The sequence below is a fragment of the Chroicocephalus ridibundus genome, chromosome 2 (genome assembly GCF_963924245.1).
Source record: "Chroicocephalus ridibundus chromosome 2, bChrRid1.1, whole genome shotgun sequence".
In the NCBI taxonomy this organism is placed as follows: domain Eukaryota; kingdom Metazoa; phylum Chordata; class Aves; order Charadriiformes; family Laridae; genus Chroicocephalus; species Chroicocephalus ridibundus.
In genome coordinates, this window is record NC_086285.1 from 154,730,374 (window position 1) to 154,744,960 (window position 14,587).

The 14,587-nt window shown below is 40.0% G+C and overlaps 1 protein-coding gene across 6 annotated transcripts in view; it reads right to left on the reverse strand.

Moving 5' to 3' along the window:
* ENPP2 (ectonucleotide pyrophosphatase/phosphodiesterase 2) overlaps nucleotides 1–14,587 on the reverse strand; it is a 77,142-nt gene that overhangs the window by 24,851 nt on the left and 37,704 nt on the right. For all 6 annotated transcript variants that reach the window (XM_063327454.1, XM_063327455.1, XM_063327457.1 and 3 more), the window contains exons 9-11: nucleotides 12,339–12,394; nucleotides 9,506–9,571; nucleotides 8,713–8,785 (exon numbers count right to left, since the gene is read on the reverse strand). In XM_063327454.1, coding sequence (XP_063183524.1) covers nucleotides 8,713–8,785; nucleotides 9,506–9,571; nucleotides 12,339–12,394 — 195 coding nt within the window. The remainder of the gene's footprint in view (nucleotides 1–8,712; nucleotides 8,786–9,505; nucleotides 9,572–12,338; nucleotides 12,395–14,587) is intronic.

The following is a 14,587-nucleotide window of genomic DNA, read 5'->3' on the forward strand; positions in this document are numbered from 1 at the left end:
CCCCGCTGAGATGCTGACACAAGACAGCAAAAGATCTTTATGGCTGATCCCAGGCCTCCCACAGACACGCGTACATTTGGTAAAACAAATTATAGATATTAGAAAAATGCAGGTGACTTTGGTGTTCAGGATAGATACTGAACTATAAATAGATAAATGTCAATACTTTTAAAAGGCTATTTTATGTGAATGATTTAGTCAAAACATGAAAATGAAATGAAGCTTTGGACTTGGGATGTATATACCAAGTCACTTAATGAAATTCACTTCAAAGGACATCTGATACTAGGATGACAACATGCAAGTCACTTGAGTAGCACATGGGGCCGGAAGGGAGCGTTCTTCAGCTTCAAAGCCAAGAGTTTCCAACATCTCAAATGACAGTTTTGGCAAAATTGTCAGCAGGTCTCAGAAGACATGGATACAGTACTGTGATTTATTCATTTAAGTTTCCTTTTCATTAAGAAATAAAACAGAAACACCAAGACATGTTCACAGAATTGTGTTTTCAGCTATATAAAACTGAAACATTTTCTACCAGATGGCACAGAGAAGAGAAACATTTTAAAGTAAGATTTTAGGCAGAGAAGTCAGATTTTGTTTTGGTTTTGAGAAGAAAACATTTTTTTTCACTATATGCCAACTTCCTCCTTGCTTGTCTGTTTGATTTGGCTGGTCCAAGTATCTGCAACAAAACATCCTCCCAGTGACAAACAGAATGCTAACAAATTTTGCATGAGAAAAAACTAGATTTTGGCAGAAATTTCAGAGAAGAAAAAATAAACACCACGTTAGCGTGACCCAGAAAGAGATGGTTCAGAAATTCTCCCTCTGCCTGAGTCATTAAGGGATGGATGTTAAACGAGTCTGATAAGTTATGAGACAGGAAATGTCATCTCCCTTGTGGCACTATAAATACACGGAGAAGCGGCTCATGAGAGATGGAATCACGGTGGGGAACAGGAGGAACAGTTTCTGCAACATATGGAAGTGGTTCAGGCAAAGGGTGAAATTTACAGATATTTTAATTCAGGAAAGCCTAAGTAGCCAGTTTGTTAAAACTTTGGAACATTTTGAGTTTAGAAAATAAAGAAAATTGTCTGTTTCGGCATTCTTCCACTCTCAAATACAAAGAATTTTTTCAACGAGTGGGAATTCCATTTTTATGAAACTCTATTTGTATAACATCAATCACTAAGGAAATACAACTTTTACTCAGAACCCAAAGCTTATTCAAGGAAGCTGGAAATACAGATGGTTTTCCCATTAATGTTTACTTTTGTCAGGAGGCTTGAGGATTCTTTTAAAAAATAATAATAATTTTTTAAAAAGAGCAACAATACTTGCAGAGATTTCAAGAATTTCAAGTTATAGTAATTTTGTTTAGCTACTCTCTTCAACAATTTAAGCCATAAACCTGCAGAGACATTTCTGAAACTGTAAGAAAGTCAATATAAATGAAAAATCCTGGTTTTGAAAGAAAACTCACACAGAAAACCACAAAAAAAAACCCTCTTCAACTTAGCAGTTTTCACTACTTGACTGTGTTCAAAGCAGCTCTTAAAAAGGCCTTCACCAGTATTTCTTCATCTCATTACATTCTGTCTCTCTTCAATTTGTGAATTCAGCTGTCTTTTGTTATTCTTTACGACGTTCAAGTTTTTCCCCAAGTGGTCTTCACAGCCTAAGGCTGGCGGCTGTAGGTAGCATATTCAGGCAGGGATTTTTTGTGTGGACATGCTGCTCTCACAGATCATGTTCTTTCCCAGATGCAACTTCCAAAGAGGTATTCGTAAACAAATAAAACTCTTGCATATACCTTTCTTCACCTAATATGTTGATATGGAGACTTTGGAAGGCTGTACAGAAACATTTAATCTTTCAAGATACATGGAGCTCTAAGGTGGTGCTACAATAACCAATTGTTACTACTGTGACAGCATTGCGTATGGGATCCGAGACATACGGACCACAATTGGATTATCTCCTGAGTTTTACCTTAGAAGAAACTTGATTAGAAGGAAGAAAGAATTTAGAGCAACTTGCAGGTATGATAGGAACTACTGCGTAACATTGGGATGTTTTTTCTGAAAATCAGAAAAGTGATAAATTTTCAAAGTGATAAATTTTCAGAGTTGATAAAAAGTGATAAATTTTCAACGTTGACCTATCAGGAGGATTTTGGATAAGTTTGGATGACCTTTTCATCCAGAGAAAGAAAAGAAAAAAAAAAAAAAGAAAGAATCACATATACTCACATCGGTAGGAATGTTACAAGCTACCTACTATACTTCCTGCCAGAATCATAGAATCACAGGGTTGGAAGGGACCTCTGGAGATCATCTAGTCCAACCCCCCTGCCAGAGCAGGGTCACCCAGAGCAGGTTGCCCAGGAACGCGTCCAGGTGGGTTTGGAACGTCTCCAGAGTTGGAGACTCCACCACCTCTCTGGGCAGCCTGTTCCAGTGCTCTGCCACCCTCAAAGGAAAGAAGTTCCTCCTCATGTTTAGGTGGAACTTCCTGTGCTCAAGTTTGTGCCCATTACCTCTTGTCCTGTCACTGGGCACCACTGAAAAGAGCCTGGCCCCATCTTCCTGACACCCACCCTTTAAGTATTTATAAGCGTTGATGAGGTGCCCCCTCAGCCGTCTTTTTTCCAGACTGAAGAGACTCAAATCCCTCAGCCTTTCTTCATGAGAGAGGTGTTCGAATGGTATAACTTGGAATGGCAAGTTAATAAGTAATAGCAATATCATCCATACCAGTTATCGGTTTTCCTCTCAGGTAAATTTGTGTTAAAATTTCTTTCAAAAATTCTTGTTTTATTATAACTGATAATTTTTTGCATGTCCCTGTCTGCCATGTCTTTACACTTAAAGAGTCAATCTCAAAGTAACCGTTGTAAGTTGGCTCATGCAACAAATCAAAAAACACCCCCAACAGAAGCTATTGAGAAGAGTGTTTATAGCCTCTTGCAGGATACAGTGCAGTGTCAAGGCTTTTGTTTAAAGCCTAAAGGAGAAATATTTACCTTGCTTATTTGAAGAGGTTTTGAATTATTTAGTTAAATCTCTGAAACAAAAATTATACTGAAGTGGTCTATAACCCCTCCTAGTGTGTAGTTAGTGCCATGTGGAGAAAGACAATACACTAAGAAATACCCTTTTCCTCCACTTGCACCTTTTTCTAGTAAAGCAATTTCTGTTTGACCTTTTTCTTGTGAAAACAGCCCGCACCACTTCTATTGCAAATACAGCATTCAGAAATCATGTAATCAAGAATCCTCTACCCTCCAAAGTCACAAACTGGCTTTAAAATATTTTTTTTTTTTTACAAGTTTTCAAAGTTCTTTCCCTTTTAGATTTCATGAGTCACATTGTCAGGACTTTTCCACAACCACAATGACTAGACACAGAATCTCAAATAATCACCAGGCTCCCAAGAGCTGGGGAGCTGAGGAGGCTACAACATATTGCAGAGTTTGTAATAGCTCAGAAGGGTTAGCAACACTGGTGGTGTCTTCTCAGGGATTTATCCGACATTGCCTCCAGCTGATGGCTGGATTTAAAAATATAAAGAGATTATAAAGATGAGTTTCCTTAACACAAACAGAGTCTGAATCAAGAAACACATAGATAGCTCCCAGAAGACTTGGTCTGGTTTGGCTGCTTTCCTTTGTGTCCTTCAGTACATTTATAGAAGTTTTGTCTGCAAAATCCCAACCTGAAGCATGGAGTGAACTCCCAAGTTGAAAAAAACAAAGCTAGAGTAGTGCCTAAAAAGTGGCACTTCCATCATAAAATTTTGGAACATATGTAAACTTACTTTCTTCCGACGAGCTTCCGCAGCATATTGATCCACTCTATGTACTTTTCTTCTTCTTTTCTTTGGAGCTGCAACTGGTCTTTCCTGTCTCCTCTTAGGAGGAAGCTTTCTCTTAGGTCTCTTGGGCGGAGTAAGAGGGGAGCCATAACTACTCTCCTGTACTGGCGGGGAGAGATGTCTGGACTCAGAAAAAAAAGCCTGTCTCGACTCACATCAGATATAGTACCTATGCCAGCTAATTCTGAAGTATAACTACTGTGGCCTTTTAAAAAATTTAGGCATTTGGACAATTTAGGATCTGTCTCTCTTTAAGGAGGACTCCACCAAATTGTACTGAAAGCAGAACAGCAGTTACGAGAGCGGACAGCATAAAAGCAAATGAAATTGGCGTTTCAGAAGATAGGTGGGGCTTCTGGTTTTGAAAATATATAGTTTGGTGGGGTTTTTTATTGCTCAAATATTGGTCTATTAATATTATCAAAAGTTAAGTAAACTTAATTTCAATTTAAGTAAAATTCATTGCATGCAATCTAATGAGTGTCTGGGGTAGAGTGCTGGTGGAAACACAATTTTTCACTTGGATGACGTTTCAGTTATGAGTACTAGAGCCTGGCCAGTCCAAATGACTTTCTGCAAAGGTTTCCCACATACACTTTTTGGCTGAATCAGTGACACTAGGCACTCTCATCAGTATCATTAGCAGGTGCCACCATCATGTGCCAGGCCATGCACCCCACTGAAATCACCAAAACCCCACTAGCCACTATTTGGGGACTGCAGGTCTGCAGGACAGAGCTACAAAGGTGAGACTCAAATAGCATGGAGCTTGTATCCTTCAAATGAGCTCAGCAGGCCGTATTTATTAAGTGGCAGTGCATCAGAAAGCTGCACTGCCACCTGCCTTATTACCACCTTTAGGGGCAATTTAATTTCCTAGCACTTTCAGGATGGTGTCTTCTTGGGTAATATTATTGTTCATAAATGCACAAATAGTACCCGAGGAAGGCTTACAGAAGGGAAAAAAAATTTGAAGACTTAACTGGAAAAACTAGTATCCCATTAGTCAACTTGCTCATAATTTTAAAGTGTACCGCTCTCACTGACTTTAACACAAATTGCAGGCTCTTGGCACTGCGCGGGATGGCGTGTGAAGCAGTGACAACGACGCCTGCCAGGAGACAGTAACTACACTATGCTGCGTGTAATGGAGCACGCTGAGTGGGTTTGAGAAGAGGCGGAGATTTATGATGATATTTTACTTCTACGTACTTAGGCAGCTTCTCACAGTTGTTCAGTTATGGAGCTATGTAAACAGGGAAGGGAAGGAAGGGGATGTTACCATCTGCCATGCTGTTTCATTGCTTCCAAGGCAAGCAGCTGGAAAGGAGATTCTAGTCCAGTCTCATTCGTCTCTCTCCAGAAAGGCATTTTAATAAAGCAGCACCAGAGTTTTCTGTTTTTAAAACGCTTCAAGCTTTGTGCAGTCCTGATGAGAGGAGCGGCAGGGAAAGGAAGGATTCTCGTTTTACTGTCTCTGAATCGGCTCAGAGCTCCACAATGCCAGAAACACGCGAGCGCAGGAGACCCAGGTCTGAACACTGGAAATGGCCGTCTCAAGACAGCATGTTAGAGGAGCAGCAGGAATGGCTTAGCAATGCCAGATTTCGATGTGTTTTAGAGCTCTTATGGTAGTATATTTCTAGAATATTTTATTTTCAAAAAAAAAGTTAGCTAGGAGAAAAAAAAAAAAAGCCAAGTTCTTAACCAGCCAAATCTTAGTCTTGCTTGAGAAGAGTCAGAATGGAGTTATGGAGGAGGGAAACAAATCCCTCCCCGCTTACAGAAGGGAACTGTAACATCACAAGGGTAACTAGCCAGCCAAAGCTCTGCTTCTTGACCCGGACGGACCAACCTACCAGAGTTCAACTGCAGAAGCACAGAGGGAAAGAAAAAAAAATGCGGAAGTAAATCAAGAGCAAGCACATATTTGATAACTCCCGTAACTACTCCTGGAAACATAATGGTACCCACTGAAATACTTCCTAAGGAGTTCATTCATGTCCCACAAAAAAAAACAAAACCAAAACCAAAAACAAACCCAAAGCCAGAAAAAAACCCCAAAACCTAGACAACCCACTCATTTACACTGAAATTCATAATGTCAGAGGACACACAAAGTTACGCTAGTGGACACTGGCCATCATCTGTATTGCATTTGTATCAACAACACTGGCAATTCACCATTTAAGTTTAAGTGCATCTAAGTCCCTTTATTTCTAGCTTTTAAGACGCTCTCCGCATAGGCCGTTGTGCATGTCCTGTGAAGCTCTAAGTGCCATCTGCTGAAGTCTGGAAGCTGAAAATTATCAGTAGCGGATGCCATTAGACCCTTAAGATTATACATTTAAAATACATTTAGAAGATTAATTGTTACAATAAGCTCTAGCAAACATTCACTTTAACGGACATTTGTAAGATTTGGAGGTTTTCAAGGTATAAAACTATTGCTCAAGATACTAAATGCAGCAAGAAAAACTCAGCATAAAATCTTCAAAAGAGGAATAAGCAGCCCATCTTAAATATAACACAAAATTGTTAAGAGCTTGTTTTCAGACATTATTGTTTGGCTGATCTGCCTTTGCATGAAGAAAAATGAAGTGGTCAGTACTACTCCAGCTGTCTAACGGCTGCCAGCTGTATAAAAGAAAAAAATGATTTCACAGGGAGGTCATGCTCTTGCTATCAAGGAAGCAGCTGAAAGGGATCCCTTTGAGGACTTTTTTCCCAGCTGATTTATATAAATTTCATAGCTCCTAAAAATTATATTGAAAACAGTGTCAAGAGAAACAATATAAAATACTTCCTAGCTTTTCTATCCTGAAACCACGCCCCTACCAAATCTCAGCATCTGTGTACTTACACAGCTGTACTCATTTATTTAAATTTCCATTCACAAAGTTATGGCCACTGTTTGAACTGCAAACCCATACATGCTCATCTGCTAACTCGTCTGTTCTCAATTTGCAAAAAATCAATTTCACACTCTTCTTGTGTTTTACACAAATAACATAATTAAATTTATTTGTAAAACTTTCATAAGCTAATAATTCACACTTATTAAGAGCCTAAGCTTTGCCTTGCAATTAGAGGTCAACCTTCAGATAACCATCCAGAAGAACACCGAAACAATAAGAGCCTTTGGGGGCTTTTTGCTTTTATAATGACTTTTCCTATGATAATACAATTACCCTTCATTTTTTAGACACTTAAGATTAACCTGAAACTAGATTACCGCATTGGATGCTAAACTGGTTTGTTAAAGACTACAATTTAAAGAACAAATTCAATGTCATCATCTTCATATTCTCCTTTAAGTCCACAGAATGAGCCCAAACAACTCTGTTCAGAAGGAAGTGGTTGTCTACAGATAAACAAAATTAGAGTCGTCATCCATAAGTCACACAAAATATTTGCAACACTCCAATAAGAGGAACTATAAAGCATCATCGAGTAATGAAACCTTGAATCAGAGAGCCCTCGTTACCGATACCTTGCGTGACTGAGTCAGACATCCCTCCTGTTCTGAGCCAAATGACAACACGGAGACATATCAATGCCTGTCAATCTAGCGAGAGTGTTGGCAGATTTTAACCGCTGCTTATCCAGAAAAAGGACTACCTTCTTCCTATACAGCATGATGTTTCAGTGCTGGTTTGGAATAATTCCTCACACCTGCTGCTCTGGGACCGTGGCTCAAAGCGCTCCAACAGGGATGCTACCCACAGGAAGTTCATAACCGCTGCAAACTTATTTAAAGAGCCCAAATAACTCAAGCATATTAAAAAGATTAATGCTGCTTTTGTCTTTGCTCTCTCCTCCACCAGAGAACAGCTATCAGATGTATACCAAACAAGTAAGAAACTACTGCTGGGTACCGGGCTGCTTGGGGAGATTTGTATCACCTTCCATAGAGTAGGTATCTGATACACTCATTTGTTTACTTTTTAAGAAGCATGTCTAACAACTCCTGAAGTCTTGTGATGGCAATCTGCAGGCATACATTTGCACTGAAACGAGGGGACCTTTGCCAGATGTCAGAGATCATCTGAGATGCCAGATCCCAGCCACCTGAAGTAGTAGGATATTTGGGACAGAATTTTCTTCCCCTCCCCACAACTCCCAGACAAGTGCATCGTCTTTAAATTCGTGTCCCCTGGACAGTGTTGGCAGCGAAGCCGTACTCGTCAGTCCCAGCCGGCTATGCAAAGCTCAAACAAGGGGTTAACGACTGTAGTGTGTTGCACATAATTTTTCATTAAAATACCTTACGCTGCTTCAAAACTTTTTCCAGGCTCAGCAGTGCAGTCCTGAGGGAACAGTACTGGCAAAGCTTTCTGAACGCCTGCAGGGCCTATATGAAACTGGAAATAGCAGCTTTTTACAGTTCATGACAGACTGGAATTATTACTTTGGCTACTGCAGGCTGTCAGCTTTAAACAAAGCTTTTTCTTCTCTGCATATTTCCTCAATGCTTTCTGCATTATATTTTTATCACTTTTAATAAGGATAAATTATTTGAGGAAAGTTCAGTTATGCTGTTGCACCCAAATATACTCCTGTCTTTGCCAAATAAATCTTTCCATTTGCATTATTATATCACACAGAGAAATAACCTCCTGAAAGGCACAGGCAGTTCCTTCTCTCAGAAGTGAGTCTCACATGATATATCTTTAAGACAATAACTTTGCTTTCTCTGGCAGCAGGAAAGCATTCTGCAGAAATAGATGAAAAAAAAGTTGCTAAAAATGTTACCCCTGAGCAGTGACAATTATTCCAAAAATGTATTTGAGCCCTGTGCTTTTTCTGCAGAAGAAAATCTATACTAACCTCTGAGTTGAAAGGACCATATCTGTGGCCAGCAGCATCGGGTTGTTCAGAGTAGAAAGCATAAACATAAGGCCTGAAAGAAAGAAAGGTCTGGTTCAGGATAGCTTTCCTTTGACAACAACGAAAGCCCCGGACCTGTTAGGTCAAGTCAAATCAAGTCGACTTTCCAATGAGAGTTGACTTTATGGAAAAAGAACTGTTTCTCAGTCATGTTTCTGTGGTACGATGAAGCAATTAGTTGTTCAACAGTTTTATTAAATCCAAGAACACATGCAGGGAGGCACATGGGGTACCATCTGAGGACACACGCTCGTTCTAAGTCTGGTAGGAGAGATCACAACAGCGGCTCGCCTGAGCTTTGCAGCCAGCAGCATGTGGGAACTTGTGTACTAAAAAATACTCATAATTAAAATCTTAACATTTTCCAAGTCCTCAGGGTCCAGTTCTGCAACTGGCTTTGCCTGTAAGGTTGTTAAACCATATTAGACTCAGTAGGATAAAAACAATCCGAGTTAATCCATGTAACTAAATGCTTCTTGATAAGAAATAAATTCATACCATACAGTTACTGAGAAGAATCAAAATGCTGATGGTTAAAAGCTGAGATCAGAAAAAAAAACCCAAACAAAAAAACCCCAAACACAACCGCCCAGCAAATCCTTAAATCAGTGATAGCGTGTAACAGACAAAAATACTTTTTAGAATTAAATTTCCCCTTGCTCTTTCAGCTACTTTTAGGGACATGACAAGCTAGTGGTTACCCAACAGTAGGTAACAACAGTAAGTGAATTACCTTTCATTGTCTGGAAGCGTGAGCCACTGCAGTATTGTTAATATTCTGCGCTCATGGGGGATGACGCTGGATGACAAAATACAAAAATATGCCTTGTTATCATAGAATACAAAAAGCACCTACAAAGTCTTGCTATGAACTGATTCTAACATGATTAAAATCAATCATAATAATATCATTTGCTTTGAGTGGGCTGTATCTTCTTTCTTGCTTAATACTGATTCTTATTTTGCAAACAGAGTCACTTCAGGTCTCCTGGATGTCCACATACTCCAAAAGAAAGATGATTAAAAGTTTGTAACTGGAGTCAGAACTCAAGGCAGTAAATCTAACTGTTCTAAACAGGAGAGAGTAAAGATCCATTCTGGTAGCTTTAACCCAGACTAACCTTTTTTTATGCACAATCGTGCTGCCACTGGATAGCTGGCATGAATAAAAGCCGTTAAATTGCTCACATCAGTACGAGTTTAAATGACCACCACGCTCTGGTAGTCTTGAAGACACTGGAAAAGTTCCCATTGACTTAATAGTAGCCAAACTGAGGGCTAGGCTGGTGTAAATCAATCAAAACAGAGCCATCTGAAACACCAGGCCATCAGCACGCTGACTTGCACAGCTTTGAAAGCTTCTCACTCTGCGGAACAGACTCCTCCTGTTTCACTGTTTGTATCCTGAGACTTCTCACTTGGCTGCGGAGGCCAAGTTCATGCTATGAGAATGACTAATTTTATAAACAGCTGTTAAACTTCCAAGTATCTCTTCTTCGGAAAGCTCCGCTGGTCACTGACCACGCGGTTATTTTAATACAACAGCTTAGTCAGTCCAGATTCCATTAGATGAACAGCAGAATCCCAGGGTGGGAATCAAATACAACCACCTTGGATTCACCCTGCTGAATTAAATACAGCACCCTTTGGGAACATCTGACAGAGAGAGAGAGATGCCAACAGCCATTTTGAAGTATGTTAGTTTTTAATGCCTTGTAGAATGGTGGTCCTCAGTCTCCAACTACACAGAGAACTTTTGGTGGCAAAACAACTATAAAAAAGACCGTTTATGCTAAAATTTGCAAACAAGGCAATATCATAAAGCAGAATAATGATCTTGGGGTTTGCCCAGTTTTGAAATTTTTATTAATTGTGCAATATGAAAAAAAAATCCCTTATTTTAATTGTCATTTATGACTAAGATGTCTTTAACAATTCTGTTTTCCTAAAAGAGTTTGCCTGCATTCTCCCAAAAAAACATTCTGTGTCTCAACTTAAATAATACAGATTTAAGGTATACATATTTAATTCATACATAAAGTGGCCATCTCACTCCCTTACTATTGCCAGTCATGTGACATATCCTTGGTTACATTCCACAACATTTTATATCCCCAAGCATGCATTGGCCAGGGTGTTTATGGTGACTATGTAGTTGTAGGACTTGAGAATCACATTAATTTCTGTGTTTAGAAGAATCATAGAATAGTTTGGGTTGGAAGAGACCTCTAAGGGTCATCTAGTCCAACCCCCCTGCAATGAGCCTTAGCGTACCTTCTAGGAGGATCTGTTCCATGGTCTTCCCAGGCACAGAGGTGAGGCTGACAGACTCATAGTTCCCAAGGTCCTCCTTTCTACCCTTTTTAAAAACGGGTGCAATGTTTCCCTTTTTCCAGTCCCCAGGGACTTCACCTGACTGCCATGACTTTTTCAAATATCACGGGGGGGTGGCTTGGCAACTACATCAGCCAATTCCCTCAGGACTCTGGGATGCATCTCGACAGGTCCCATAGATTTCTGTATGTTCGGGTTCCTCAGGTGGTCACCAAACCTGATCTTCTCTTACAGTGGGAGGGACTTTGGCTCCCCCAGTCCCTGCCTTGCCGTCCATCCACTCGAGGGGTGTGGGAAGAGAGGTTGCCAGTGAAAACTGAGGCAAAAGAGCTGTGGAGTACCTCCGCCTTCTCCTTGTCCATTGTTACCATTTTGTACTGTTGTTTCGTAGAGCACGAGGCTGCAGCTGTGTCAGATAACCGGCTTGCAAGCCTAAACCTGTCATTAGCTTTGTATGTTGTACATGTTGTTATTCCCTCCATATGCTATATAATATTTGGAGTAGCAAAGAGCATTATTCCTAATGGAATCACAAAAAAAAAAAATAGGCAAACCCCCTTAGTACTTCAATCTTGACAGTTTGCCCATTTTTTTTTGCTCCTGCAATCCTGCTACTAAAATGAAATAGAGATTGATCCACATAAATTCCTTGGAACTCAGAAATGATCAAAAATTCATTCATTTTTGGTTAGGAAGCTACATCTTAGCTGGGATAAGGGAAAATCATTTGGAACCATTAAACAAAAGAATAAACAGCAAAGATCCTCAAGGCTGTCTTTTAGGAAAGGGAAACTGGATATCTTACTCAAAGGTCAGACTGGATTGTATAATGAGTGAGTCAGTCAGGCTTTTGAGTCAATTAGGCTGTTGATGTCAGATGACATAGAAGAACAATAAAAGTCTTCCACAAACACTCAGAGGACTAGGAAACATTTCTAGCAATACTAATAAGGCAAAACAACACACCATGAGATCAAAGAAAGTAATTTTTTACATAGCCACACGTCTTTTCTTCAGACAACTTCCAAAAATCAGTGCATGAACTTAGAGCAGCCAACTGTAGCATTAGTTTTAGTTATCAGAAACATTGCGCAAATGAAACAAGGGAGGGTTACAGGTACGGTCTCCAAGCTACCAAATGCTTAAAGTAAGGAAAATGACTTAATAAACACTTGCATCAAATTAATTCTGAATTATTAGCTACAAATCTCAAAAAAACAGAGGGCACTTACACAGACCAGAAGAACGTGCCAGCTTTCACCCCTTGCTTAGCTGCCGTAATCCAAATCTAATGAGGAAAATATAAGAGGATTAGAATGTGTTTAGATCTTTAATGACCCTCTGAAATCAAAAGAAAATGTTTTCAAGACACATTCTTCTACCCTGAGCCTAGAAGCAAAAATTGCAGTCTTCATCCGTGTCCCTAACTTGAACGCAGGGAGTGACAAACTTATGCAAATTCTGTAGCAGCGGATCAGCCGCTGTGCTGTAGACTTTCACCCCTAAATCTCTGTGTTGCTTTTAATGCAAAGCTTTAAGATTCACGGCCAGGAATTTCTCCAGCACCCAATTTAATTTTCAAAAGCCAGCCATATCTAACCTGAGCCTTCTTAGCGTTCAAGCTTTGGAGGATACTCAGTTAGGAAAGAACATTGCTCAAGACTAATCAGTGTCTGCATAGATGTCCCTCTTTCCCCATATTCTACCATCAGTAGCCAGAAAATGTACCCAAAAAAAGGCACAGATGAGTGAGCAGGGGTGTACCCTGCAGAAAGCAGGGAGGGACACCTTCCTCCATAGACATTTAAGAGCTTTTTGGGCTCACCTGAAGTGATTGATGGAAATGATGGAAACAATCTCTGTGAATTTTTCAAATCCTTTTTTCAATCCTTCAAATTCCATATATTTTTCTGGCTATAAATCAGTTTGTAGCAGCGAGTTCCACAATGTAGTCGCACACTGCATGACTGTTTTTCTTTGTGTTTGGTCTAAACCTGCCAGTTTCACTGGGGTTAGGGTACTGTTCTCATACTTGGAAAACAGGTTATTAATCCTGTCTCTTCCTGCTTCTATACAACATTCATGGTATTCCCCTCTATTTATTTCTTTTTGAGCAAGAGTAGCCTTGGTTTGTTTGATCTTTCTCTAATGAACGCCATACCGTACCCCTGGTTATTCTCATTACCCTTCTGTCTCTCTCCCCCGTCACCCTTTTTCTCTTTTCTATTCTATGGATATCTATGCAAGGCAGGGGAATGAGAATGACCAAACATCAGAAAGGTCCACAATCAAGGAAAGCAAATAATATGAACTTGTAGCCCTACAGAACTAAATTTGTCTTGTAAGGAGCTATCCAAATTATCTCAAAACTCATTTCAAAAGTGGCAATGGCTTAAAGGCCACCATTACGTTTACATCTAGATTATTTCTTCCCATTATTTATGCATACTGCAATTTATCCATTTCACGAGCAGTTAAGCCAAAACATAGTTCCTGTATTTAATAATTGCAAAATCTTTGGTTTACTTTAAAACAACTTTTTGAAAATACGTTCAAGGCGCCTCTACCTTGCTTAAAACGGCACTTACACACTGTCATCTGGGCGTGCACTATTCCAGAGACAAACCTGAACTATTTATGAGTCAGTCTTAATTGAAATAAATTTGGCACAGTCTGATGAAAGATCATTTGCACACTGAGGCTACAGTTAACAGCAATTAAATTTGGCTATTGTTACGTTATTTATGGGAAAATTGGTCATCTTTGCCTTTCCAGTGCCCTGGACACACCCCTTAACTTATCTCTCATCTTCTACTCTTCCAAATCTTACTGGACTCAATCCAGTTAAATTAAAATCACAGTTACAAAAGATCATTTGTTTTCATTGTATTCTAACTTTTTGGTAATGTATCCCCTATTCCAGGGAAGAATGCATCCATGGTAACTCTATTAAAATGGTGAGTTTCTAAATAAACGCAGCAAGAGCAGGAGCAGAACACCCATGGACTTGCACCCTTCTCTGTTTTCAGCTGCCTCTCCTCAAGAGTCCGATTTCAGGGTTGGTTCGTATTAACCTATGCTCAAGCTGCTACCAAATGGGGAGTCCCCAGGCATCTCCCCCAGCCTCTGCAGCCCCAGTCTTCCACCAGCCCTGGGGTCCGTATGGTGACGATGACCACAAGATGATATGACTGCAAAGTAACTCCCCAAAAACAAAGAAAAAAAAAAAGGCTTTGAATTTATATTGGAGTTTGATTTTGAATCGTTGAATAACAGGGATATTGTTTTCAAATGCTCGCACGATACTAGGCCTGCCAGGATGGGACAGAAGGATGCAGGTAAACAGGAGAGACGAGGAAGCGTGCCTGCAATCCACTGATCATGTCGCTGAGCCCACTTGCTGCAGTCGTCAGAGGTGCGACTGCAATGCAAAGATACATCCGCAGGCTCGTTTGTGTCATATAAATCAGCACAGGGTGCA